At 57.4% G+C, this 27,164-nt stretch overlaps 1 protein-coding gene across 1 annotated transcript in view; it reads left to right on the top strand.

Annotated features, from left to right (window-relative positions):
• Positions 1-3: 3 nt before the first annotated feature.
• Positions 4-27,164, top strand: part of OBSCN (obscurin, cytoskeletal calmodulin and titin-interacting RhoGEF) — a gene marked incomplete at its 5' end in the record, with an annotated part of 76,373 nt that continues 49,212 nt past the window's right edge. Inside the window, 32 exons of the mRNA XM_037068826.1 lie at positions 4-64; positions 1,424-1,708; positions 1,889-2,155; positions 2,301-2,570; positions 3,456-3,722; positions 4,059-4,325; positions 4,544-4,656; positions 4,769-4,922; positions 5,106-5,267; positions 5,352-5,456; positions 6,026-6,292; positions 6,525-6,794; positions 6,937-7,203; positions 7,291-7,557; positions 7,655-7,921; positions 8,761-9,033; positions 9,617-9,883; positions 10,118-10,384; positions 11,788-12,060; positions 12,429-12,695; positions 13,594-13,860; positions 13,957-14,220; positions 14,748-15,011; positions 17,643-17,906; positions 18,071-18,337; positions 18,451-18,723; positions 19,758-19,954; positions 20,102-20,177; positions 22,487-22,759; positions 23,756-24,022; positions 26,100-26,372; positions 26,850-27,125. Coding sequence (XP_036924721.1) covers positions 4-64; positions 1,424-1,708; positions 1,889-2,155; positions 2,301-2,570; positions 3,456-3,722; positions 4,059-4,325; positions 4,544-4,656; positions 4,769-4,922; positions 5,106-5,267; positions 5,352-5,456; positions 6,026-6,292; positions 6,525-6,794; positions 6,937-7,203; positions 7,291-7,557; positions 7,655-7,921; positions 8,761-9,033; positions 9,617-9,883; positions 10,118-10,384; positions 11,788-12,060; positions 12,429-12,695; positions 13,594-13,860; positions 13,957-14,220; positions 14,748-15,011; positions 17,643-17,906; positions 18,071-18,337; positions 18,451-18,723; positions 19,758-19,954; positions 20,102-20,177; positions 22,487-22,759; positions 23,756-24,022; positions 26,100-26,372; positions 26,850-27,125 — 7,597 coding nt within the window. The remainder of the gene's footprint in view (positions 65-1,423; positions 1,709-1,888; positions 2,156-2,300; positions 2,571-3,455; positions 3,723-4,058; positions 4,326-4,543; positions 4,657-4,768; positions 4,923-5,105; positions 5,268-5,351; positions 5,457-6,025; positions 6,293-6,524; positions 6,795-6,936; positions 7,204-7,290; positions 7,558-7,654; positions 7,922-8,760; positions 9,034-9,616; positions 9,884-10,117; positions 10,385-11,787; positions 12,061-12,428; positions 12,696-13,593; positions 13,861-13,956; positions 14,221-14,747; positions 15,012-17,642; positions 17,907-18,070; positions 18,338-18,450; positions 18,724-19,757; positions 19,955-20,101; positions 20,178-22,486; positions 22,760-23,755; positions 24,023-26,099; positions 26,373-26,849; positions 27,126-27,164) is intronic.

The raw sequence follows: 27,164 nt of genomic DNA, 5'->3' as shown, positions 1-27,164 counted from the left end.
GACTGCGGGGAGTACAGCTGCGAGGCTGAGGGCCAGAGGGTCACCTTCAGCGTGAATATCATAGGTTTGTTTCCAGCCTAGGGAGCGTCGGAAATTTTTTTACGTCAAATATCGGTCATTGTCCTGAAAGTGTTATGCGTGTTCTGCTGTCATCTTTGCCTGTGTGCTGTGTCTATTCACATAGCCTGTCTCCAGTGTCTGTTTGGTCCTCTGCTATTGGGAGGGAGGTTGATGGCTATGTCTCAGTCGAGGAAGTTTTGGCCATCGTTGTTCCACATTTTTCCTTTTTTTTTTTTTTTGTATTTTTACCACCCCTAGAATGGAATATTTCCTGGTTATTTCTGTGTCCTGCTTAAGGCCTGAGGTTTTTTAGAAATGCTGATTCTGTGTGTTTTGCTTGTAGTAGGCATTTTCCTGGTTTATTTGCACCTGGTCGGTTGTGGAAACCAGCCTTGCCTGTAGGAACCTCACTAGAGGGGCCTGTGGCTTCGGATGGCTTTGTCCTCGGTAGATCTTGAATACTTGTCTCTGGTCTCGGGGTTCTTCCTTTCCACCTGTTTCTAACCCCACTCAGCTGGTGCTCAGACGTGTGGCCCTGGTGTGGTGCTAGTCCTGGTGCTGGGCCACCTGTTCCTTACACCTACCAGTCTGATGACAACACCACTGGCTTTCAGAGTCTTGCTTCAGGCATGTGTCCTGAGCTGGCCTGCACTGCCCCTTCTCCAGTTGTAGCCTTTGCCCACCTGTTCCTTTTTGCACAGGTGGCATGGTTTTTAGATGCTCACTGGGAGAATCTTTCACAGGGACCCACCCTCTTGGGCCTCCTTCTGATGCTCTCACCTTCTTCCTTTGTTTCTTCTCCACACCCCCTTCCCCCACGCACGGTGCGGTGCGTAGCTGCCTGAAGCACTCAGTCTGTTTCACACATTTCAGCCTTTGTCCCCAGGGTCCTGAACCCAATGTGCCCTCTCCACCTCCTTTCCTTGCTCTGCTCCCTGCTGTCCTTTTGAAAGGCTGATTCAGTCACCTGGCTGGCCCTACTCTCCCTGCAGTGTCTGCTGATGGGCCCATGGAGCCCTGGAGGGTAGGGATCTTGGCCTCTAGATTCTTGGTCGGACAGACCTTGTGTGCGCCAGGCCTGGGGTTGCCTGTAGCTAGCTCTTCCTGGCCCCTCGTCATGGCCCCTGGGAATCTGATGGTGGCCGTCAGGTGGCGTGGAGCCCTGCTGCATTCATGTTTGGGCCTGTTCAGTGGAAGCAGCAGCCAAGGGCTAGAGAAGCAGAGCACTGAGGAGCAGTTGGAGCTTGGGGCAGCTCCATTTTAGGTCTTCACCTTATGGCCTGAGAGCAGTCTGGCCCAGGTCAGGGTGCAGGGTCCCCGCTTGAGCTGACTGGTCTTCCTTTCCTTGCCCCCTGTGCCCCAGAGCCGGAGCCTGAGCCCCCAGCCCTGGAGAGACCAGGCCGCAGGGAGCTTCTGGTGGTTAGGGAACACGAAGATATTGTCCTGACTGCCATGCTGGCCACACCCTCTGTGGCTGTGGTGACTTGGCTCAAGGATGGCGTGGAGATTCGGCGCAGCAAGCGGCATGAGATGGCCAGCCTGGGGGACACACACACCCTGACCGTGCGCAGCGCACAGACTCTGGACAGTGCGATCTACAGCTGCCGTGTGGGAGCTGAGGGGCAGGACTTCCCAGTGCAGGTGGAAGGTCAGCTGTCCACACATGGTCCTCTGAGAATCTATGTCTGCTGAGGTCTCACGGGGGAGGGGGGGCGTGCAGGCAGTGTCCAGCGTGGATCCGGGTGGGGCTCAGGCACACAACCCCAAAGCACAGAGATGGTCCCCACCACCCAAGCCCCTCCCGGCTGACCTCCTTTGCCTTCCGCAGAGGTGGCTGCCAAGTTCTGCCGGCCCCTGGAGCCCGTGAGCGGGGAGCTGGGTGGCACTGCGACGCTGACCTGTGAGCTGAGACCAGAGCAGGCGGAGGTGCTGTGGCGCTGCGGGAGCACGCAGCTCCGGGCAGGCAAGCGCTTCCAGATGGCAGCCGTGGGGCCCCTGCGCTCGCTCACTGTGTCAGCCCTCAGGGTGGAGGATGCGGGCGAATATGTGTGCGAGAGCCGAGACGACCGCACTAGCGCCCAGCTCACAGTCTGTGGTACGTAGCCACAGCGGGCACAGACTGGGGCGGGTAGCTCGGCTTCCTGGGGCGGCTTCACGGAGGAGGCGCCCTTCTGCGGTGTCTTCCGGTGGGGCTTCGCCCCTCCTGCCCACCTCTCAAACGGAGCTCCTGCCTATTATAGTCCCCCGAGAGGTCAAGTTCACGTCCGGGCTGAGCAATGTGGTCGCAGAGGAGGGCCGTGAGGCCACCTTCCAGTGTGTGGTGACCCCCAGCGACGCAGCCGTCACGTGGTTCCGGGAGGGCGCCCAGCTGCAGCCCAGCGAGAAGTTTCTCATCTCACAGAGTGGGGCCAGCCACAGCCTGACCATCTCCAGTCTGGCCCTGGAGGACGCAGGCGAGATCACTGCGGAGGCTGAGGGGGTCACATCCTCGGCTGCCCTCCGGGTCCGAGGTGAGTGAATGTGTTAGTGGGGCTGGGGGTGGCTTTGCACACAACCTCCTGGATGAGCTGGTTCCTGGCTGGCACCCTGCTGCTCACTGGCGTCCAGGTCCTCTGGCTGATCTCAGGGGTCATGGGGTTTCCTGGCTGCAAAGAGAAGACTGGGGTGGGACTGGAGGGTTGGATACCTCCTCTGAAGAGCAGAAAGTAAATTGCTTTAAAGTGTAGCTGGTCTGAGAGTGGGGACCCACACTGAGCCTCATAGGTGGTGAGGTGGGGGCAGTGTAATTGGCAGCCAGTACAAGCAGAGACAGGAGACGAGAATGCACTTTGCTCTGCTGAAGCCAGATTGTGCTGGCATGCGCCAGGTGTCACCTGAGGGTATGCCATTGCAGGTTTTTGAGTAAGAGGCAGATACACTCTCTGGGGAGGTCATGGTGCGGCCTGGGACTGGGAGGTGCACTCCTGTGTGTTTCTCTTCCTTCCTGTACATACTATACTCCCGGGGCCTTAGTGGAGCAGAGGTGCTGACACTGAGGGTCTGGGGGCTCAGAGTCCACCTGTCTCACCAGCTCCCTAAGTCCTGAGGCTGCTGAACACTGGCCACATTTAGGAGCTCCAGGCACTGGGGCATGGCAGGGTTGTTCAGAGCAGGAGAGCAACAGGGGTGAGTGGGTTGGGGAAGGAGAAGTCTCCTTAGTCTCCATTTCTTCCCACAAAAGCATACCTGTGCAGATGTGCAGCTGGGCCTTGAGTATGACTAATGCCTGCTCTAGCTTGCAGTCAGAGTGTGGTAAGGCCCCACTCTGCCTGCTGGGGTTGGGGTGAACAGGGACCCTCTGTACCTGGCCTCCCTGAGTGGCAGTGGCTGTGTGACTGCCCTTTTCCTGGCCACAGAGGCTCCCGTGCTGTTCAAGAAGAAGCTGGAGCCACAGACAGTGGAGGAGTGGGGTTCTGTGACCATGGTGGTGGAGCTAACTAGGCCTTGGCCAGAGGTCAAGTGGACACGCAATGCCATGGTCCTGGCCCCAGGCGAGAAGGTGGAGATCCACACGGAGGGCACGAGTCACTCCCTGGTCCTCCACAGCGTGGGTTTCGCTGACCGTGGCTTCTATGGCTGCGAGACTCCAGATGACAAGACGCAGGCTAAGCTCACAGTGGAAAGTAAGCTACAGGGCAGCTGGGCCTGGGGGCCAGCACCCAGGATGGAGGAGGGAGAGGAGGAGGGCAGGAGAGGAGCAGATTTCCCACTGGAGACATTCCCTGGGAAGGGGACGGAAAGGGAGGGTGGGGGTGGACCACCAACTTGGAGGGGCACTCAGGGATGGTGGTGAGGTGGGCCTTCCACGGAAAGCAGTTATCCTTCTGTGGTGGGTGGAAGTGGGCCTTCCCCTCTAGGGCAACTTGCTGAGTTGAGGGCCCTGGGAGGTCAGAAGGAGGGCTGGCCTGAGGGCCAGGGTCCTGGTGCAGCAGCACACCTGTCCTGTGTTTGCCCTGCAGTGCGTCAGGTCCGGCTCCTGCGGGGCCTGCAAGCAGTGGAGGTACAGGAGCAGGGCTCAGCCATCATGGAGGTGGAGCTGTCTCATGCCAATGTGGAGGGCAGCTGGACGCGTGATGGCCTCCGGGTGAAGCCAGGGCCCTTGTGCCACCTGGCAGTGCAAGGCCCCACCCACACACTCACACTGTCTGAGCTGCGGCCACAGGACGGTGGTCTTATCGCCTTCAAAGCTGAGGGCGTGCACACATCTGCTCGGCTCGTGGTAACTGGTGCGTGGGGAGCAGGGAGGGACCTGCTCGAGAGCACGCTCATCCCTGTCCCCAAGGTGGCCCAGGAGGCAGGTGGGGACAGGGAGGTAGAATCCTGGGGGTGAGGGAGGCATTTGTTCCTAGAACCAGCCGAGTGATTTGGTACAGCTCAGCCCCCTCCACCCCTGCCTGGGGCACCTCCGGGACCTGCCATTCATCTCCTTCCCCTGCCTCCCCAGAGCTGCCTGTGAGGTTCAGCCGCCCACTGAAAGACGTGGTGGCCACAGAAAAGGACAAAGTGACCCTGGAGTGTGAGTTATCCCGTCCCAATGTGGATGTGCGCTGGCTAAAGGTACCTTTGTCCGTGGACCCTTCTATTCCATCTCACTCCTCCCCATGGGTGGGCAGGAGTAGGACCGTTGGGTAGGCGTTCCCAGTGCCTGACCTGGCCTTGTACCCTACAGGACGGTGTGGAGCTGCAGGCTGGCAAGACAGTGGGCATGGCAGCCCAGGGCACCTGCCGGACCCTCATCATTTATCAGTGTGCCTTTGAGGACCAAGGCGTGTATGTGTGTGATGCCCAGGAGGCTCAGACCTTGGCCTCTCTGAAGGTGCAAGGTGAGGGCTGGGCAGAGTGGGAGAACAGGGCTAGGTACAAAGACCTCCTGGTCCCCTGTGTCCCCCATCAAGGTACTTGCCCTCTGGTCTTGACCCCCTCCTATACTCAGCAAACTAGGGATGGGGGTGGGGGTGGACAGCTCTGTGTCTCAAAATGTGGCAGGGTCTCTCTCCCTGCCTCAGGCCGCAATGTCCAGATCCTGAGGCCCTTGGAGGATGTGGAGGTGACAGAGAAGGAGAGTGCCACCTTCTCCTGTGAGGTGTCCCATGACGAGGTGCTAACCCAGTGGTTCTGGGAGGGCAGTAAGCTTCGGCCCAGTGACAACGTGCGCATCCGCCAGGAAGGTGTGAGGGCAGTGAGTGGCTGTGGGAGGGTCTCTCCCTCTCCCCCGGGCACCTCCCCTGGTGCTGAATGGTCTTTGCCCCCAGGGAGGACATACACACTCATCTACCGGAGGGTCCTGGTGGAAGACGCAGGAGAAATCCGATTCGTGGCTGAAAATGCAGAATCTCGAGCTCAGCTCCGAGTGAGAGGTGAGGGGCCACAGGGGAAGGCGTGGACTGGACACCAAATGAGAAGACGCATATGCTGAGCCAGCTGTTCCCATGTTTGCCTGGCAGAATGGGTGACCCAGGGGGAGCGAAAGAGGGTGTTGCCTCCACCGCAGGAAGACAGGGCTCTGGGGAGGCAGCCTTCCTTCGTTTAAAGTGAGGGGACCGGCAAGTTCTTCCTCCTGGGACTTCGGCAGGTGCTGGAAAACAGGGGTGCCAGGCTGATGGCCTTGATGACAGGAAATTGTGGAGACCAGACACGGGGGAGGGAGGGGCCTGAGGACAGGCAAGGCGACCACCTGGGATGCAGTGACGTGCAGGCCAGGGCAGCGCAGATGTGGGGGTAGCAAGGGGGTGCAGCAAGGGGCACAAGGGGTGAAGGTGCGTGGGCATGCCTACCTTCTTTGTGGTCAGTTGTACAGAGGGTCTCAGCCCTTCGCATGACACTTGGCTTAACCTGGCTGGATAGGGGCTGCATAGACAGAGCCCCTAGTCCCAGGGGGTTGAGGTGGTTGAATGCCCACCCTGACCCCTCCTGGCCTCACCCACAGAGCTGCCAGTGTCCATCCTGCGCCCACTTCGGGACAAGATCGCCATGGAGAAGCACCGTGGCATACTTGAGTGCCAGATGTCACGGGCCAGCGCCCAGGTGCGGTGGTTCAAGGGTGGTGTGGAACTGTGGCCTGGACCCAAGTACGAGATGGTCAGTGATGGCCTCTACCGAAAGCTGGTCATCAATGACGTGCAGCCCGAGGATGAGGACACTTATACATGTGATGCTGGTGATGTGAAGACAAGTGCCCAGTTCTTTGTGGAAGGTGAGGCAGGGCCCAGGGGTGGGGCGACAGCTGTCTCCTGTGTCTGGGGTGGGTCCTGTCATTGACCCTGATACTTGGAGGCAGCCGGGTCGACTGGGGAGCATTGGAGCAGGAGGTGGGGGAGGGGGAGAACACGGAGTGCGGGGAGAGAGTTTATCCCCAGGAAGGAACAAGAGTGGCGGTGCAGTAGTCCTCCTGCAGAACTGTGTGGTGACCTTTCCCGTGCCCACAGAGCAATCCATCACCATCGTGCGGGGCCTGCAGGACATGACGGTGATGGAGCCCGCCCCTGCCTGGTTCGAGTGCGAGACCTCTATCCCATCTGTTCGGTTGCCTAAGTGGCTGCTTGGGAAGACGGTGCTGCAGGCTGGGGAAGACGTGGGCATGGAGCAGGAAGGCACAGTGCACCGGCTGACGCTGCGGCGCACCTGCTCTACCATGACCGGGCCAGTGCACTTCACCATCGGCAAGTCTCGCTCCACTGCCCACCTGGTCGTCTCAGGTGAGCTGCTTGGCCTGTGAGCGGAAGGAGGGGCTCCTGCAGATGAGGTGCTGGACCAGGGTAGCCAATCATGGTTTCTGGGGCTCTCTCCCCTCCCTGGCCCAGCCTGCCCCACAGTGCTGCGCTCTCTCTTCCTGCTCAGACATCCCTGTGGTGCTTACACGGCCACTGGAGCCTAAGACTGGACGCGAGCTGCAGTCAGTGGTCCTGTCCTGTGACTTCAAGCCGCCCCCCAAGGCCGTGCAGTGGTACAAGGAGGACACACCCCTGGTACCATCTGACAAGTTCAAAATGAGTCTGGAGGGTCACATGGCAGAGCTGCGCATCCTGCGGCTCACGCCCGCCGATGCTGGCGTCTACCGCTGCCAGGCCGGCAATGCCCAGAGCAGCGCCCAAGTCACCGTGGAAGGTGTGTGGCAGGGGTACAGGGCCCCCTGGAGAGCCCTGGGGCAAGTGGTGGTGGCGTAAGCTGAGCCTTCCTGTGTGCTCTTGGCAGCACGGGAGGTGATGGTGACGCAGCCGCTTCAGGACATAGAGGCCACAGAGGAGGGTCGCGCCTGCTTCTCGTTGGAGCTTTCCCATGAGGATGAAGAGGTGGAGTGGTCACTCAATGGGACACCCCTCTACAATGACAGTTTCCACGAAATCACCCACAAGGGCCACCGCCACACGCTGGTGCTGAAACGGGTCAGGCGGTCGGACACCGGCACAGTGTGCGCCTCTTCCCCCAAGGTGACGGCCTCTGCTCACCTGGAGGTCAGAGGTGAGGGTCCCTGTGGGATCTGTGGGGGTTCCCCCAGGGGTCCCCAATGCCGGAGGTGGCAGCTTCCTCACTCACCTGATCACACCCTGTTCTGCAGTGAAACCGGCGGTGTTCCTGAGGGCGCTGGACGATGTGTCTGCAGAGGAGCGGGGCTCTCTGGCCCTGCAGTGTGAGGTCTCTGACCCTCACGCCTGTGTGGTGTGGCGCAAGGATGGCATAGAGCTGGGCCCCAGTGACAAGTATGACTTTCTGCAAATGGCGGGCACACGTGGTCTAGTGGTGCACGACCTGAGTAAGGATGACACGGGCCTGTACACTTGCCACCTAGGCACTGAGGAGACCCGGGCACAGGTCAACGTGCAGGGTATGTGGGTGTGTGACTGGGTCTGCTCAGAGTACCACCTCCCGAGGCCCCGCCCACTCCTAAACCTAGGCTGCTGGGCTAAGAGAGGTCAGGCAGGCTCTGGGAAGAGTGGGCTTGTCGCGGTCTTTAGGAGGTCCAGGTGCAGCGGGCAGGTTGGTGGGAGGACGTTAATGGAGAGAAGCATGGGGGACTGGGCAGGCCCTGCCTGGTGGAGTCACGAAGTACTCAGGTTCCAACAGGGCCTGGAGACATCCATTGTGCACCAGGGGATGTGTGAGAGCAGGCGTGAGGCCCATCAAGGGAGCCTCTTGGAGGTGGGGAGGGAGAGAGGCCATGGTGTATGGGTGTATGCCTGGGAAGGACTCCCAGGCCCCAGCCACAGCCTGGGTCTTGTTCCCCAACCAGGTGGTTGCTATCTAAGCATGATAGGCCTGTTCTCTATGAATCCATGGTGGGTCCCTGATATCTGGTGGCTTTGAGATGAGACAAGAAAGGTGGGGGTGCAGTGAGTTTATCCCAGAGCTAGATGATCCCTTCACTCGAGGTGGCTGTCCTTTCTCTTCCAGAGCATGTGAGCTAGTGAAACCCCTGATGCTTTTTTCTCTGCCCCTTGTTCTGTAGCAGAGAGGGAGGCAGCCACTCTGGTTGGTGCTCACAGCTCTTGGTCATCCAAACACCAGGGTGTGGCCAGCTGCAGGCCCAGGGCACATTTGCTGGGCGGCTGGGGAGGGCAAGTATTTGAGCCTCTGGTGGAACACTTTGGGGCTCGATGGTGTTGGTCTTGAGAGGCAGGTGTCCAGGGCCCAGCCAGCGTGACAGCTACGTTCCATGGTTCACAGACCTGCACGTGGGTATCACCAAGAGGCTGAAGACGGTGGAGGTGCTAGAAGGCGAGGGCTGCAGCTTCGAGTGCATCCTGTCCCATGAGGACACAGGCGACACTGCCACGTGGACAGTCGGCGGAAAGACAGTGGGTGGCTCTGGCCGCTTCCAGGCTACGCGCCAGGGCCGAAAGTTCACCCTGGCTGTGCAAGAGGTGGTGCTGGGTGACACTGGGGAGGTGGTCTTCTCCGTGCGGGGCCTCACCTCCAGGGCCTCACTCATCGTCAGAGGTGAGCACCAAGCGCCTAGGGCAGACAGGGCATCTCCCCAAGCGGCCTGCAGGGGGGGTCTTGGGCTAGGCAGACTGCCAGGGGGTGTCTCTGGGGACCATCTCCCTCAGCCACTGGTGGGGACCCAGGGGCTCCTGTTGGGATGCTGGCTGTTTCTAGTTGTCCAGGGACTCAGGGTTTCTTGTCTCCCATCTGTGGTCCAACTACTGTGGTAGCTCCAGGGCACATGGTCAGCAAGCCAGTGAAATCACTGAGCTCGTGCTCCCAGCATAAGCGCTGGTGCAGATCCGTGAAGCTTGGTTCACAGCTGGCACCAGCCACCGCCACGCTCTGAGTCTTGGGCTCTGAATGATGCTGAAAGCGTCTGTGCTCTCACATCTCCCACTCAAAGCCTCCTCACTTGTGACAGTGGGGGTCCTGGCATTCCAAGGCTCTGTGGCTCCTGGGTTTGAGGTACTAGAGTTTCAGGCTGTATGTCTGTGGTCTCAGCCCCCAGAGCCTAAAGGTTTCCAAGGGCCAGCTCTTGCCGTCGCCTCTGGCATGGCCATGGCTGTGCTTCATAGGCTGCCTCTGCCCCCTTCAGAAAAGCCAGCGGAAATAACAAAACCTCTGGAGGACCAGCGGGTCGTGCCAGGGGAGGATGCGATACTGAGTTGTGAGCTGTCGCGGGCAGGCGCCCCCGTGCGCTGGCTGAAGCAAGGGAAAGCCATTCGCAAGAGTCAGAAGTATGACCTGCTCAGCGAGGGCACACGGGCTGTGCTGGTGGTCCGCACAGCCTCGATCAAGGATTCTGGGGAGTACACGTGTGAGACAGAAGTTTCTAAGAGCACAGCTAGCCTCCAAGTGCAAGGTGATTGCACGAGAGACTCTGAAGCAGCCCCCATAGTCTCCCCCCCCCCCAGCATGGCATGGATCCACTCCCTCAGGGCCTCCCCTGTGCTGTCCCAGGAGAAAGGGAGGGGGTCCAGAGGGAAGGAGCTGCACCCAGTCCCTGTGGGCAGGCTGGGGGGTGGACTGCTCACATGCCAAGGGGCAGAGTGGGGTTTCAGGCTTCACCCTCACGCCTTCTTATCTCTTCCACCAGAAGTGGCAAACCGGTTCACAGAGGAGCTGGTGGATCTGCGGGTGGAGGAGAAAGGCACGGCCGTGTTCACGTGCAAGACAGAGTTCCCTGCAGCCACAGTGACCTGGCGCAAGGGTCTCTCCGAGCTGCGTGCCTCAGAGAAGCATGCACCCAGCCAAGAGGGCGTGACTTTGAGGCTCACCATCAGCTCTCTGGAGAAGGCAGACAACGACACCTACACTTGTGACATCGGCCAGGCAAAGTCCCAGGCACGGCTCCTGGTGCAAGGTGAGGGCAGCATGCTGCACAGATTTCATGGCCTGTGAAGTGGCCCGTGTAAGCCTTGTTTAAAGCAGACTCAGGGGCCCTGGACAAGCCTAGCCTTGGTTTCCCCATCCCTTAGAGGGGTTGTCTTGGGTGGTCTTGTCTTTGTAGCCCTCCCACTTGGACCTGGTGTGAATGAATCAGCAGCCTCCATTTATTACTGCATGTGTGTTTCAGGAGCCCTTCCTATGTGCTAGTATGTGCCTGAGCCCCTTCGCATGTGCTCTGTGTGTATTTGCATGCAGATGTACCACCTCTGCCCATGAAGGTCCCCCAGGTTTGAACAGCAGTTTGTATCTGGCAGGCAGGGTGAGGCTCATCATTGTCTCCATCTCAGAGCCCCAGGCTGTTGGGCATGTTAGCATCTGGCAGGGGTGAGCCCGGCCTTCCTGCCCCCAGTGCCAGAATCCAGGGTGGGGTCAGCTGGAGGCCCCTCCTGGGGTCTCTCTGCAGGAGATCAGACTAACAAGGCCTCGCTCTGGGTTTTTCTCTGCTTTCCAGGGAAAACCTGGTGAGTCCATCAAGCTCAGTGCAAACATTTAGTTAGCGCAGCAGAAGCTCTGCTGGCTGATAAAGTGGATACTTAACTGGGAAGTCAATTAATGCAGTGCTACATGGTAACAAAACATGCTCTTTATACAACTTAAAACACACACTTGTGAGCCCGTCTGGCCAACACCTTTACTCTGTGTGTCTTCCTCTGTGTGTTGGTCCTTGAATCAGAATTTCTTGTTGCTGACCAGTCAAAACCTGTGCTTTCTGGTGCCTGGTATCCAGTGCCCAGTGCCCAGTATCTGTCATCTGGTATCCGGTGCCTGTTGCCCAGCGTCCAGTGTCTGGCATCCGCTGCCCAGCATAAAGCAGCCTCAAGACACCTGTAACTGCAGAGAAATCTGTTGCATACCTATTTCCACAATTCACTTTTTTCAAATGTCCCTGACCTAAGTTGGCAGATTTTTTTTTTTTTTTTTAGCAATTCATGTTGTCACACTTTCGAAACACTGGGTTTAAATTTTAACGTGGTCATACTTTTTTTTCACACTCTGATATCTTTTGTTAATATAAGATTTGGTTTTGTTCCGTGATTCTGGGGATGGGGGCACTGTCATGGACAGGCTGGAAGCACAGCTTGTGGAGGGGCCATTGTGGGTCACTCTTTACGCTCCGCAGAAGGACTGAACAGGGCTGGGGCTCCTCCGTGGACCTAAAACAAACCCTTTGTCAGTTCAGCTCTGACTCTTAATGTTTCCTTAGTTTTGTCATCCTGAGTCTGTTACAGTCACCAGCTCACTCTGACCCTGAGCCCGCACCAGGTCTGGGGAACGTTTCTCTCAGTGTGGTCCTGGTGTACCCACCCTGCCCCCCAGGTCAGAGAGTACTCATCGTGGAGGAGCTCGGGGATGCTGAAGTGCAGGAGGGCTCCTCAGCCACCTTCAAGTGCCGCATCTCCCCTGCTGACTACGGACCTGTCCACTGGTTCCTGGACAAGACACCCCTATACGCCAATGAGCTCAATGAGATCGAGGCCCAGTCAGGTGGCTGCCATGTGCTCACTCTGCGGCAGCTTGCGCTCAAGGACTCGGGTACTGTCCACTTTGAAGCAGGCGACCAGCGGTCCTCAGCCACACTGCGGGTCACAGGTGGGCTGTGTGCCCAGTGCTGTGGTGGGGACCAGTCCCTGTGGCTCTGGGCAGAGTGTAATCCTGGGGCTCGCAGAAAAGGTGCTGCGGGCTGGGCCTTGGGTCCAGGGTGGACTTGGGTGGCTGGCTGTGGTGGTTTCAGGATGACTCGTTGTGCTGTGTATGCAGATGTGATTCCCTGGTCAGTGGGGCGTAGGCCTGGCCATGCCCCTGTGGTGTGGAAAGCCACTCGGAGCCTTCCTTGTCTGTGTCCCCAGCCTGAGGTGGACAAATGGGCACTCACCTGGGGTGTCGCCTGGGCTGCAGTAACATCTGGAGCTTCTTCTGTGGATCCCACAAGTGCCCTCTCCTCCCCTCTTTGTCCCCAGAGAAGCCAAGTGTCTTCTCCCAGGAGCTCAAGGATGCCACAGTCATGGAGGGGGAGGATCTGACCCTGGTCTGTGAGACCACTGTCCCGGACAACCCCGTGTACTGGACCAAGGATGGGCAAGCCCTGCGGGTATCAGCCCGGTGCCAGCTGAGCCGTGAGGGCCACCGTGCCCAGCTGGTCATCACTGACACCACCCTGCAGGACAGTGGGCGCTACAAGTGTGAGGCTGGGGGTACCTGGAGCAGCTCCATCGTCAGGGTCCACGGTGAGCCCCCAGCAGCACGGGGTGCCCATGGTTTTCGTCTTTCTCGGGGGTGGGGAGGCTCTGGAGCCCATCCAGCTCCCTCTCTCTTGGTCTTTGCCCTCTCTGTGTCTGTGTGTGTGGGGGGGGGAGGGTATGGGGGATTTGTCCAGCTCTGTCTGTCAGGTCTCTCTGCAGCTCATCCCTGTCACGGCTGCTTCCTGTCTCTGCTGCTGAGAGACCCCCCCCCACACACACCCCTTGCTCTCTGTTGGTCTCCTGACTGGCATTCTCCTTTGTACTTGATTCCTGACTTTGTCTTGTGATCTGACATCTCTGTGTCTCCCTCCTACTGGCTTGGCCCATCTCCATCAGCCTCTGTCAGCCTGAGCTGAGTAACACATGCCACAGACAGGGCAGCTCAAATACCAGACATTTATTTCTCCCCCACCTGCAGAGGGTTCCAGGTGGGGGCAGGGCTGGTTCCAGGTGGGGGCAGGGCTGGTTCTCCTGTAACCTCTCTCCTTGGTGTGTGGACGGCTGTCTCCTCCCTGAGTTCTCCCATGGTTGTCCCTCTGTGTACATCCATGTCCTGGTCTCCTGTTCTTACAAAGAAACCAGTCATTTGATCTTGGCCCACCCTGGTGACCTCATTTTACATTTCTCACATCTTTAAAGGTCCCACTTCCCAATCAGGTTGGGGCTCCAGTATGTGAAGGGAGTCACACTACAGCTCACAACACTCTACCCTTCTTTGTTCATCTGTTTGGCTTCCCCTTCTGGAGGGCAGAGGTCTCAAGTCACTGTTACCAGCCCCTGGTGTAGAAGGGATGAGGCCGCTGGTCTGCAGAGTGCGCTGGTGCCTCCAGCCCTCCTCAGCTGTAGGAGAGGTGAGGACAAGCCGAACTTGTGCCTTCCGCAGCACGGCCGGTACGGTTCCAGGAGGGGCTGAAGGACATGGAGGTGCTAGAGGGCGGGGCAGCCACGCTGTGCTGTAAGCTGTCGTCCGTGGCTGTGCCTGTGGAGTGGCACCGGGAGGATGAGGTTCTGCGGCCAGGAGGCAAGTACAGCATGCGGCAGAGGGGCCCCGCACTGGAGCTGGTGGTCCAGGACCTGCAGCCCTGTGACAGTGGGCAGTACTCCTGTCACTTTGGGGACCAGACAACCTCAGCCATGCTTACTGTGAAGGGTAAGATGGCCCTGCCCTGCCCAAGCAGCCCTGTGGAGCCCTTTTATCCCCTGTAGGAGGATGAGGGTGATGAGCCCTGTTTCTGACCTTCCACAGCCTCGCCTGCTGAGTTCATAGGAAGAATGAAAAGCAAGGAGGCCACAGAAGGGACCACAGCCACCCTGCACTGCAAGCTGAGCAAGGCGGCCCCTGTGGAGTGGAGGAAGGGGCCCGAGACCCTCAGAGCTGGGGACAGAGTCAGCCTGAGGCAGGACGGGGCCGTGTGTGAGCTGGAGATCCGGGACCTGGCTCTGACTGATACTGGGGAGTACTCGTGTGTGTGTGGGCAGGAGAGGACGTCCGCCACGCTCACCATCAGGGGTAAAGACCGAGTGTGGCCAAGCAGAGAGGTGTTCTGGTGTCTGCTACTCATGTCATGACATCTGTGTGCACTTGTGTCACCCTGTCCCATGGTTCAACAGAGTCTCTTCCTCCTTCTGAGGCTGTTGTTCACACCAGGAGGAAGTAGCACCTGAGACACTTAACTCTCATCATGTCACCACTGACATTGTCCTGTTGTCCTCTTGGAGTCTGTGTCATTTCCTCTATCCAGTCATGTTGTGCCCTAGCATTCCTCATGGAAACTGTCCCACATGTCTCCCCAACCCTCCCCTGCACTGTCCACCAGTGTCCTACAAAGCGTGAGGCGGAGGTGTCCCTGAAAGTGGCCTTGGACACTCTGTTCAAGGGCTGAGCTGAGGGCAGCCACAGTCCACAGCAGGGACTGAGTACAGCCGGTTGAGGCTCTTGTCCAGATGGGTTTTATGCCTTCACTGTGTTGCCCTTTCTTGTCCTATCTGTGCACTCAGATGTGTGATTGTGTCTGCGTGTATTTGCCCCTCTCCCAGCCCTACCTGTGAAGTTCATTAAGGGTCTGAGGAAGGAAGAGGCCACAGAAGGGGCCACGGCCACCCTGCACTGCGAGCTGAGCAAGGCGGCCCCTGTGGAGTGGAGGAAGGGGCCCGAGACCCTCAGAGCTGGGGACAGAGTCAGCCTGAGGCAGGACGGGGCCGTGTGTGAGCTGGAGATCCGGGACCTGGCTCTGACTGATACTGGGGAGTACTCGTGCGTGTGTGGGCAGGAGAGGACATCCGCCACGCTCACCATCAGGGGTAAAGAACTTCATGAGGCTTCGTGGGGACTCATTTGGGAACTGTCCTTCCTTTCCTGTCTCTTGCACACATATTGTGTGCTCAATGGCACTCAGCTCCTTCCTGCCCTTGTTCGTTTCCCTCTGCCCCTACTTTCTTTTTTTTCTTTTAAATATATTTTATTGATTATGCCATTACAGTTGTCCCATTCCCCACCTTCCTTCCCCTCCACCCTGCACACCCCCTCCTCCACCATTCCCCCCCTTTAGTTTATGTCCAGGCATCACAAGTTCTTTAGATTCTATATTTCCCATACTACTCTTGCCCTCCCCCCTGTCTATTTTCTACCTACCATCTATGCTACGTATTCTCTGTACCTTCTCCCCCCTTCTCCTCCTCCCACTCCCCTGTTGCTAACCCTCCATGTGTTCTCCATTTCTGTGGTTCCACTCCTGATCTAGCTGTCCTCTTAGTTTGCTTTTGTTTTAGGTGTGGTTGTTAATAACTGTGAGTTTGCTGTCCTTTCACTGTTTATATTTTTCATCTTCTTTTTCTTAGATAAGTCCCTTGAACATTTCATAAAATAAGGGCTTGGTGATGATGAACTCCTTGAATTTGACCTTATGTGAGAAGCACTTTATCTGCCCTTCCATTCTAAATGAAAGCTTTGCTGGATAAAGCAATCTTGGCTGTAGGTCCTTGGATTTCATGACTTGGAATACTTCTTTCCAGCCCCTTCTTGCCTGTAAGGTCTCTTTTGAGAAATCTGCTGACAGTCTGATGGGTACTCCTTTGTAGGTGACTGTCCCCTTATCTCTTGCTGCTTCTAGGATTCTCTCCTTCATTTGAATCTTGGCTAATGTAATTATGATGTGCCTTGGTGTTTTCCTTCTTGGGTCCAACTTCTTGGGGACTCTCTGAGCTTCCTGGATTTCCTGGAAGTCTATTTCCTTTGCCAGACTGGGAAAGTTCTTTATTATTTGTTTAAATAAGTTTTCCACTTGTCACTCTTCCTCTTCCCCATCTGATACCCCTATAATTCAGATGTTGGAACGTTTAAAGATGTCCTGGAGGTTCCTAAGCCTCTCCTCATTTTTTTCAATTCTTGTTTCTTCATTCTTTTCTCGTTGGTCATTTTTTTCTTCCTTCTGGTCCACTCCCTTGATTTGAGTCCCAGTTTCCTTTCCATCACTATTGGTTTCCTGTGCATTTCCTTTCATTTCAATTAGTTTAGCTTTCATTTGTTCCTCTAATTTGTGACTAAAATCAAGCAGTTCTGTGAGTACCCTGATCACCAGTGTTTCAAACTGTGCATCTGATAGGTTGGCTATCTCTTGGTCACTTAGAATTATAGGCTCTGGTGCTTTGAGCTGTTCTTGAGCCATGTTTTGGTCTGTTCACACCTGTTATGTATGAGAGGCGGAGCCTTAGGTGTTCATCAGGGTGGGGTGACCCAGTTGCTGGGTTGTGACAGTGTATGTGGGGGCGGGGTCAGAGAGGGACAATGGCGTTTGTTCTGCTCTCTCTTGGATTTTGGTCCCCTCTGCTGCTTCCTGCAAGCAAACCGGGCCCCCCTGGTACCGTCTCCTGGGTGTGTGGGCATGTGAACCCTCCAGACCCACCTGTGGGTCTCTCCAACGAACTCTCTGTGAGCCTGGGAACTTCTCCCATCACCTCAACCCTGAAAGTTTCTCCAGTTGGTGCCTTTAGGCTTTAATTCCCATCTCTGGAGCTCTAGCCTGCACAGTCTGTCTCACTGCTCTTTTTTTTTGGCCTGCTTTATCTGCCCACAAATGTGTGACAGTGGTCAGCCAGCCGCCTGCTCCCTCACGGGGTCTGCCAGTTGCCACCCCACACCTGGGATCTTCCAACTGCCGCCTATGCGTCTGGGTTGGTCTGGCCACTTTTTCCTGCCCGACCCCACTCTGCCAGCTGCTGGCTCCGTCCCTCTTACCAGTCTGGCTGAATGGTTCATTGTTGTTGGACTTCAGTACGGTTCAATTTTCTGTCCGTTTTGGTTGCATTTTTGTTACTAAAACTTTGTTGTCTTTAAACTTGATTGTGCGAGGAGGCACAGTGTTTCCACCTATGCCTCCATCTTGGCGGCCCCCGTCTGCTTTCTGTTACTGCATAGTCTCAGACCTGGCGTCTAGGTACTGATCTTCATCTAAATCACCTCCTTTAACCAGTCTCCTATGCGGCTGGAATGCCAGTGTGTCCCTCTGTCTCTCGTAATGTACTTATATTTTCCCCTTTCTCCCTAACCTCTAGTCAGGATGTGAGGGCTTTCCCTGCCTTAGGGGTCTGAGGGGATCCCTGGCCCTGATGACCTGGTTGGACCTAGCTCTCTGCCCATGGACATTTGGGTGGCAGCTTTGTGATATTCACATGGTTATATCTGGAGCTCCTCTTAAAGCTCCCACCATAGACCCTCTTTCCCCTTGAGGGAGACCCAGGCCCACCATCTCAAAACCTTCCCCAGTCTCCTGGGACCTGTAGCAATGGGTCCTTTGGGTGGCTAGGCAGCTGGGGTGAAGCTGAGGGCCAGGCCAGCCCTAGGTTCTCAGCGGGGCTGACTGGGTGTGGGGAGCTCTGTCTCCTGGCTGGGTCTCTGGACTTAGCTCGTGTCCTCTCTGCCCACCCACCCTGAAGCCCCACAGCTGGTATTCAGAGAGCCCTTGAGGAGCCTGCAGGCTGAAGAAGGCACGTGGGCCAGCCTGCAGTGTGAGCTGTGGGAGCCCAGTACTGTGGTCTGGAGCAAGGGTGGCTTGGAACTACAGGCCAATGAGCGCCTGGAGCCACGGCAGCAGGGTTGCTTGGTGGAGCTGGTACTGAAAGACCTGTGCCGGGAGGATGCGGGCGAGTACACCTGTACCTGTGGCTCCCAGGCCACCAGTGCCACCCTCACTGTCACAGGTGGGCCCCAAGGTGGGCTCTGCCCTCAGCACACCTGCTTTGGGGCTTCCCTCTGGGCTAGAGTCCCACCTGGGAAATTACATCTGGGGGGACCCTGGCTCTTGCAGGGCTGGTGAGCAGACCTGACCTGAGGTTCTGTCGACCTTATGTCCCCCTCCCCACAGCTGCACCTGTGCGGTTCCTCCAGGAGCTGCAGGCCCAGGAGGTGGATGAGGGTGCATTGGCACGCCTGCGCTGTGAGCTGAGCCAGGCAGGCGCCAGTGTGGAGTGGCGCAAGGGCATGCTACAACTCTTCCCCTGCGCCAAGTATCAGATGGTGCAGGAGGGTGTGACTGTGGAGCTGCTGGTGCATGGTGTGGAGCAGGAGGACAGTGGCTACTATACCTGTGACACAGGCCACACTCAGAGCACTGCCAGACTCTCAGTCCGAGGTGAGCTGTCCCTGGTCTCTGCCTCTCCCAGGCCCCTCAGGCCCCTCAGGCCCTGTGGAACGGAGTGGGGGTGCCTTGCTCAGCACCTCTAAGTGCCCCTTCTGGCCCCTCAGCCCCTAGGCCCGTCTTCCAGACTGAGCTGCAGGACACAGAGCAGGAGGTGGGCAGCCTGGCCCAGCTGTGCTGCCAGCTGAGCCAAGTGGAGCCTGGGGCCCCTGTGCAGTGGCTCAAGGAGGGTGTGGAGCTTCACGCAGGCCCCAAGTATGAGATGCGTCACCAGGGGCTTGTGTGTGAGCTGCTAATCCACGGACTTGAGGCCAAGGACTCTGGCGAGTACGCCTGCGTGGTGGGTGGCCAGAAAACCATGGCCTCTGTCAAGGTCAGAGGTGAGCCCTCCTCTAAAAGCTATCCTTTGACCCCCTCTCACCAAGTGCTGTTCTGGGGTGGCTCTCAGGCCCCTGGGGTTACAAGCTGTCTTCATTTCTGCACCACTCACCTGTTGACAGTGGGAAAACTAAGGCTGCGGCCCCTGGATGTTGCACGGCCCCCTGCCCCCAGCCAGCAGGTGGGGAAGCCTGACCTGAGCTGCCCCTTCTGGGCCCCTGTCTGTCTGAATGTCTTGCCTCCCTGATGTCCCAGACAAAACAGGGCTGACCACAGGGTGGAGATGGACAGAGGCAGCTTACCACTCTGCAGCCTCTTGTCCACCTTCTCCTAACAGAAGCACCCTCAGCCCATCTTTGCCCCCAGGGGTCTGTGTTTATAGCAAATGGGCTGACAAATATCATGTGAGGCAATGGAGGCCATGGCAGGAAGAGTATGAGAATATCCAAGAATGCTTCTTGGAGGAGGGGGAGTGGGAGGTTGGCTGGGGTGCTCAGACCTGGTTGGTAAAAGGCCCCCTTTGGCCACACACCCCAGAGTCTGAGATAACCCTCCTGTGGGGCCTGGTTGCCACTGAGGTACAGACCATAATAGATGTGGGGTACAGCTGCAAGGTGTTGAGGGTAGAGGCCACAGGTGCCCAGTGACATCCCTGGGACCAGCAGCATCTCTGCTGCTGCAGAACAACAAGGTGACAGAGGTGGCCATGCAGGGCAGTCACACCCACACACTTTGGCTAAAGGGCATGACACCTGAAGATGCAATCTCTTTTCATGTGGGCCTCCACAGGCCCTGAGCCCAGCTCACGGTCTGAGGTGGTGGGTGAGGGTGGCTGCCCCTCTCACCACACTTGGAGCCAGAACATCCAGGCCCTATTCAGGGACAGACGCAGACTACAAGCATCCCTGTTTGGGGGGGTTGGGAACTAGCCCCACACATGGGTGGTGTCCTGGGGGAAGATTCCAGGACTGGGAGGTGCTCCTGACAATGGGGCATCCCCAGTGCTGAGATTGATGCCACGCCTCCCCTGGTGCAGCCCCCAAGGTGACCATTCTGGAGCCCCTGCAAGACGTGCAGCTCAGTGAGGGCCAGGACGCCCACTTCCGATGCCACCTGTCCAGGGCCTCTAGCCAGGAGGCCCGCTGGGCTCTGGAAGGGGTGCCCCTGCAGGCCAACGAAATGAATGACATTACAGTGGAGCAAGGCACATTCCACTCGCTCACTCTTCACAAGGTGGGACCCTGGGACTTGCCTCCATCCACATGCTTCCAGGAGCATGGGAGGGGACAGTTCCAACTCTAGCTGGATTTCCCCGGGGACTTGCCAGAAAAGATAGTCCAAATGGGTTGCAAGGCTGAGACTCCATCTCTCCTCCCACAGGTGACTCTGGAGGATGCTGGAACCATCAGTTTCCAAGTGGGCTCATGTAGCTCAGAGGCCAAGCTGACAGTCACAGGTGGGCAGCCCCCATCCCATGCCTGGCAAGGCAATGCCTCCATATTCTTCCCTACTTAAAGAGCTGTTGGGGGTGGTGAGGTCAGAAACCCATTTTCCAGCAGTGGTCTTGCCTTGGGGTGCAATTTTCCAACTCATGACTGCTCAAGCCATGAACTGGATTGCCCATTGAAGTGGGCCGGTGAAGATCAGCTCAAGAGATTCTGGCGTGCATGTGGGGTCCCTGTGTGGGGTTAGTGCTGTCTGTAGGGGGGAGATGGGAATCTGGGCCATGGGGGAAGGAGGCTGGGTCCTGAGGAGGAAGCCCTCTGTATGGTTACCCTCTGTATGGCTAATCTTATGACATAGGTCATCTTAACACACATGTGCCCACTTAACAGGCTCCCATGTGACGGTGTAATAGTATAGTGTACTTGGCCTCAGGCACGCAAACAGGATTTCAAGGACCTTCAACTTGGGTTATACCTTGTCTGCAGAGCTGGTCATTCCCGAGCATCTCTCCCTTATTGTTCTACTCCTGATTTTCACACTGATCTCACCTGTTTAACCAACTGTTAGACATCATCAACCCACTTACCATCCATCCATTCATCTACCATCCATCATCCACTCATCCAATATGTAACATCCATTCACCATCCACCCATCCACCATCAATTCATTTTTCATCTATCTACTAACCATCATCTTTCATTATTGATTGATTAATCTATCTACCATCAATCCATCTATCCATCTATCATCTATTCATCGAGCATCTACCATCCATTCACCATCCACCCATCCATCTATCATTAGTCATCTATCTATCTGTTGTCCACCATCCATTTGTTCATCAGTCCAACTACCCATTCATTCATTCACTTACCCATCATACCTGTACCCAGCCATCCACTTGTTTACTTATCCATCCATCCAGCCATTCACCATTCACCATTATTCATCTGTCCATTCATTCATCCATCCATCCACCTATCCATCCATCCACCATCCATTAATTCATCAATCAGTTCATCCATTCAGTCATTTATCCATCCATTTATCACCCATTTACCCAGCCATTAATCTGTTCACCTGTACATTCATCCATCTACCCATCTATTCATCACCTACCATCCATTGAACAAACCCTCTAAGCCTCTACTTTTGTCTAAGTCTCAGACCTGGAGAGGAGCCAGGTGCAGCTCTGCCATCAGGGAGTCCCCAGTCCACAGGGGTAATTGGGCATTGGAGACAAAACACGTCCTGGGTCTTCAGTGGTGGACAGACACAGCCAGCTCTGTGGCCTCTGGGGCTGGGAAAAGCCTCAAGTTGGGTGGTGGGAGAGGGATCGTGTCCTAGGTGTCCTGATCAGGCCAGACCAGGAAAGGCTTTGTGTGTCCATCAGAGTGAGTGTCTCGGAGGGGGACGTGGAGCTGTGTTGGCCCTTATGGGACTTGCTTAGGGCTGTGCCTTGGTCCCTGTCAGACATCCTGTGCCAACTGGCCTGCATACAGACACGCTGCCATGTCCTTGGGGGAGGGCAATATGCATGGGGTTGTGCTAATGGATGTCCTTGTAGGTGGTGTATGGGTGATCTTGGGGATGGTGCTGGAGCTGGGAATGGGGAACTGGAGGAGCAGGCAGAGACTGTCAGATGTACACTCTTGGGAGAGGGTTGGGGCAGGTGGAGGGGTGGTGCTGGGATTTCGGTGGTGCATGCCCAGGGAGGTCTTGGGGGGCTTCTGAGGAGGGCCTGGCTGGAGCAGGCATGGGAGCACAGCGACTGCATCTGGGAAGCCCCTGGTTCAGGCCTGCTGTGTGATGGAGTAGGAAGCAGTTGCCATAGGATTAGGGCACTGAAATCTTAGGGCCAGGGGCACCGAAGGAGACATGGGGATAAATGGTCTTCTGGGAATAGGAGGAGCATCTGCTTCCACACCTTCAGGGAGGGAGGGCTTACTCCCTGAGGCAGACCCCACCTGCTCAGAGTGGCGGCCCACAGACTCTCCTCCCTGGAGGATCTCCTCCCACCCGACAAAGATCGAAGCCATGGGGCTTGGGGCTGGTTCATTCTACCTGTTGAAGAGGCCATGGATGCATGTCTTCTGTATACTTTTGTGAAACTGGGTACGTGCCAGAGAGGGGCATGGTTGCAGGGGGTGCTGAGCCTGCTCTCTATGGGTGGTCTGAGTGTATTATTCCATGAGCAGGTTTGGATAGCTGGCCTAGTTGGATCTCTAGACCCAGGGATCCCCAAATGGTGGACCCCTACATGACCATGTGGGCCCAGGGCACTCCAGCCTGCCCTCCTGTTGCCCTCTTGTGCAGAGGCAGCACCATACCTGGTACGTGGCTTGCAGAACGTGGACGTGTTTGCAGGGGAGGTGGCCACATTCTCCTGCGAGGTGTCCCGTGCAGGTGGGCCTAAGGCCCACTGGTGGCTGGATGGGACCCTACTGCAGGACGGCCCCCAGAGCACCATCTTCGAGCGTGATGGGACCTTCCATTCCCTCACGCTGTCAGGCCTGGGGGTTGCTGACTCAGGCACCATCACCTACCATGCAGGGTCCCTGGTCTCCACGGCCAAGTTATTGGTCAAAGGTACCAGCCGATGGAACCCTGCCCGCACTGATGCTTCTGCCCCTGCTGTTCCCGCATGCTTCCTGCAGGCTCCTGGGCAGGGGTTTGGGGACTGGCATCGCCCACACGTGCCATGTTTGGGCGTTCAGGCAGGTCACCGTCTTGCTTTCTGGGTGAGAAAGAAGGCCTGGCTCAGAGCATGAAACTAGAGGCCAACTTCATGACCACCTATTCACAGGGCCCTGAGTATTTCTGCTACCTGGCTGCCACTCTGTGGCTGCATGTAAGTCAGGTGCACACCCAGAGGGCAGCCTAGAGGTGAGGGCAGACTTCCCACCCAGACTGCCTGCCCTGTCCCTGTTTGTGGCTGCTGCCACTGCTGTGGTTTGGGTTGGGATCTCATGTTCCTTTGGGAACGAGTTAGTCATTAGGGAGGGCAGTAGGCTGCAGGGGCCCCTCAGAGCACTCCAAGTGGGTGTGTCATGTGCTCCTGGGAGGGTCACTTGGTATGTCTCCGCCTGGCATGCTTGCTGACAGGCCCTCTGCATTGTTGCAGAGCAAATGGATATCTCCTCTAGGTCCAAAGGGTAGGCCATTTGTTGAGCATGACTTTGCCAGGTGGAGATTGGATGGTGTCCTCTGGAGAGGTCCTTGGAAAGGGACAAGCTGGGCTGGGGCTGCTGTGTGCCTAGCAGAGGGTGTGGACACTGAGGGAGCCCCTGGGCTTTTGGGAGGGAGTGTTGTGTCCCTGCTGGGGTAGCATGCTCCCCAGGACTCAGAGGGTTAGATAGTCCAGGAGAGGCCCAGTGGACAGAGGCCATCTGCCACAGATGGGGTGTGTGGGGGCAAGACTTGCCCTGTGTTGCCATGGGCAGGTCCTGGTATGCCATGGCCAGTTCTTTTCCTGCCAAAGGCCCTCGCTTGCTTGCCAATGAACCACTGCCACTGACTGCATAGGATGGGTGGGCTCTGGCCACACTGCTTAGGCTGACACGTGCCCGGCGTGTCGGCCGACAGATCCCACGGTGGAGGTGGTCAGTGCCATGCAGGACCTGGCGGTGGAGGAGGGCGGTGCGGCCGAGCTCCTTTGCCAGTACTCACGGCCGGTGCTGGCCACGTGGAAGAAGGACGAGCAGGAGGTATGCGCCGACGGGTGCCGTGTCGTCCTAGAGCAGGACTGGACCGTGGCCAGGCTGTCCTTCAGGCCGGCCTTGCCCTGCGACAGTGGCGTCTATTCTTGTGAGGCCGCAGGTACCCGTGTGGTGGCCCTGCTGCAAGTGCAAGGTGAGGCCCCTCAGTAGGCAGCCCCAGGCATGGTTTGAGCCAAGATGTAATGGAGTAAACATCAGGTAGTGACAGCCAGTGCTGCATGACCGTGACAGTACTAGAAAGACAGGATCCAAGCAGGTAGATCCTACTGGAGCTGGCTGGGCCCTGAGCCCACCCACCCAAACCTGCACCCCTTACCAAGCAACCTGATAAGACAGGGTGGCTGGACAGATCCTGGGCAGAGGCTGCACCTAAAGAACACTGGGGATGTAGAGGCAGGCAGGGAAACAGTGTCTGGGCAGGTGAGTGAGCAGGCTTGAGCCACGGGGCCCTCAGCAGGGCTCTAGGTGGGCTGTGTCCCCAAACCCTGTGTTCAGATCCCAGCTCTGCCTCTTTCTAGGCTGGTCACTCAGAGGGTGTACCAAGCCCCATGTCCCTGAGAGGATATGCAGTTGGGGGACCAGGAGGCAGTGGGCTTCCCACTCTGTGAAAGGCTGGGGCCACTTTCTTATTGAGAAAATCTTAACCAGTCCTGGTGGTGAGTGAGCTGGAAGGTGGAGAAAGCTGTCAGGAGGCCTTTCATGGTGGAAAGCAGGTGTGAGCAGGTGATACCAGCATCCACGACTGGTCACCTGAGGTCACCCCCACCCCATTCACTCACTAGCTCAACAACTAAGTTTTGTAAACCTCTTTTTGGTGCTTGTGAGCACATCAGGGAATGAACAGAAACCTCTCCCTGCATGGTGCCCCCCCTGACACCCTGCTGAAAAGTGTTACAGGAGCTCTGGGGAGGGACTGCAGCGTGTCCCAGGACTGGAGTGGGTGGCAGTGGCGGGGAGGCTGGGTCTCATGGATATCTGGGCAGAGCCTTCAGCCACGGGCAGGGCCCAGTGGGGAAGGGGGCACTGGAAGGAAGTGGGGCCAGCAGGCGCTCGGGGCTTGCTGCGGCTTTAAAATCCTTGATTTTATCCAAAAAAGCTGCAGTGGCACCCTCAGGCAGGAGCTAAGGGTGAGCCCCTGCAGTGGTCTCCCCAGCATCTCCCGGGCATCCCCTGCTCCCTGCCCCTGCAGGGGTCGGCTGGAGCCTGGCCATGCATCAGGCAGACTGCAGCCAGACTCCTGTGTCCCCATCAGTTCTGTTGCATGGAAGGAAGGGGCTGGGCCACAGTGAGTCTGGTCTGTGGTGTAAGCAGCTTAGGGCGGGAGGGCAGTCTGGTAGAGGGATGTGGATGGCCCACGTGTCCTTTGCTCTGAGACAGTCTCCCCCCTCAGTCACTGGGCTGCTGTTCAAAGCATCCACCTTGCCTACAGGTATGGGCCTGGGCTGCAAACAAGCTGGCGGGAGCACCAGGGCTGCTTGTGGCTTCCATCCAGGACATGTACCCAGACAGTATTGGGGTTGTGGGCCCTGGCCTCTGGCTCAGTGACTGCATGGGCTCCTTACTATTGTGTGGGTCTAGGCCAGACACTCCCTAGCACCCAGGCCCATCCTGGGTCACCTGGTGCTTCTTTCCTGCCTGATCTCCCCACCTGGCCCCTTGCATCCTTCACCCCACCAGCCTGACTCCCTGCTGTCTGCCATGCATCCATCCTTCCTTCCCATTCTAGTGTCCCCTCATGTCACTCTTCTTGGCTTGACACCTGTCCTGGGAATGGCACTAGGAGGTGGCAAGCCAGCACAGCCAAGCACTGAAGTCCTGGCTTCCATGAAAAACATAGAGCCATTTATTACAGACTCACAGACTTTGGAGGAGAGAACCACGGAGGGTTGGGGATGTGGGTAGGGGTGTCTCTGGTTCACAGAGTTGGCTGGGAGACAGAGGGTCAGATCCTGAGCCCTGCTGTGGCTCTGGTGAGTTTTAGGAGCAACTGTGAGACTTCTCACTTGCGAAGTAGGGAGGACCCCTTTCTGACCACGAGCTTGGTGATCAGGGCCTTTGGAGGATATGCATGGTGGCTCTGTGTACATACCACTGTCCCCCTCCTGGTGGCCTACTGCTTGAACCTATGTCCTGGGGGGTCCCCCCTTGACTATGGGGGGACCGGAGTGGTAGAGGCTCCCAAGCCCTAAGCCACCCCTTCCATCCCCCAGCCAAGAACACAGTGGTGCGAGGCCTGGAGAACGTTGAGGCGCTTGAGGGAGGTGAAGCCCTGTTCGAGTGCCAGCTTTCCCAGCCAGAGGTGGCTGCCCACTCCTGGCTGCTGGACGACACACCGGTGCACAGCTCCGAGAATGCTGAGGTGGTCTACTTCGAGAACGGCCTGCGGCACTTGCTCCTGCTGAAAAACCTGCGGCCTCAGGACAGCTGCCGGGTGACCTTCCTGGCGGGAGATGTGGTGACGTCTGCGTTCCTCACCGTCAGAGGTGAGGGTGTGGGCGAGGGGTCTCTGGGACTCCTTCCACTGGATACCCTTCCTGAGGTGCAGGAGTTGAGCTAGTCCCACAGGCAGGTGGAGTGTAGGCCTCTCAGACCCTTTCTACCAAACACTGTTTCAAGACTCTGGGGATCAGGTTGGGACCAAAGGGGTAGGGGTGTGGCTGAGGGTCTCTGTCAGCCCTGCTACGGGAGGCTGGATCTGCAAGGAGAGCCTGGGCTGCATGGTGAGTGTGGGCAGGGTCTCTCAGACCCCTTCCCCCTGACATTGCACTGTGTCGAGGAGGGAGTGGGCAGAACCGGAAGGGCTGCGATGTTGATTCTGAGCTTCCATTTGAGGCTCAGCATTGCAGCCTCTGCTAAGAGGTAGAAGAAAGGTGGGGTGGTGAGAAGGGTGGCTTGGGGGTCTCCAAACCTCTGAACATGGTTCCTGGCCCCAAGCTCATGCTCTGGCCCTTGCCCCACAGGCTGGCGCTTGGAGGTCCTGGAGCCCCCGAGGGACATGGCTGTGCAGACGGGAAGCCAGGCCCACTTTAGCTGCACGCTCAACGAGGTGGTGCCGGTGGGCGAGGCAACCTGGTACATCAACGGGGTGGCAGTGCAACTTGATGATGCCAACTGGACGGTTACTGCGGATGGCAGCCACCACACACTGCTGCTGCACTGTGCCCAGCTGCACCACGCCGGCGAGGTCACCTTTGCTGCCCGTGACGCTGTGGTCTCCGCGAAGCTCACTGTGCTGGGTGGGTGGCTAGCCTGCCTATTGCCACTTGGGTGCTGGA

The sequence above is a fragment of the Sturnira hondurensis genome, unplaced genomic scaffold (genome assembly GCF_014824575.4).
Source record: "Sturnira hondurensis isolate 20B ecotype Veracruz unplaced genomic scaffold, ASM1482457v3 Scaffold0018097, whole genome shotgun sequence".
NCBI classification, from domain to species: Eukaryota; Metazoa; Chordata; class Mammalia; order Chiroptera; family Phyllostomidae; genus Sturnira; species Sturnira hondurensis.
This window is presented reverse-complemented; position numbering and strand designations above follow the sequence as displayed.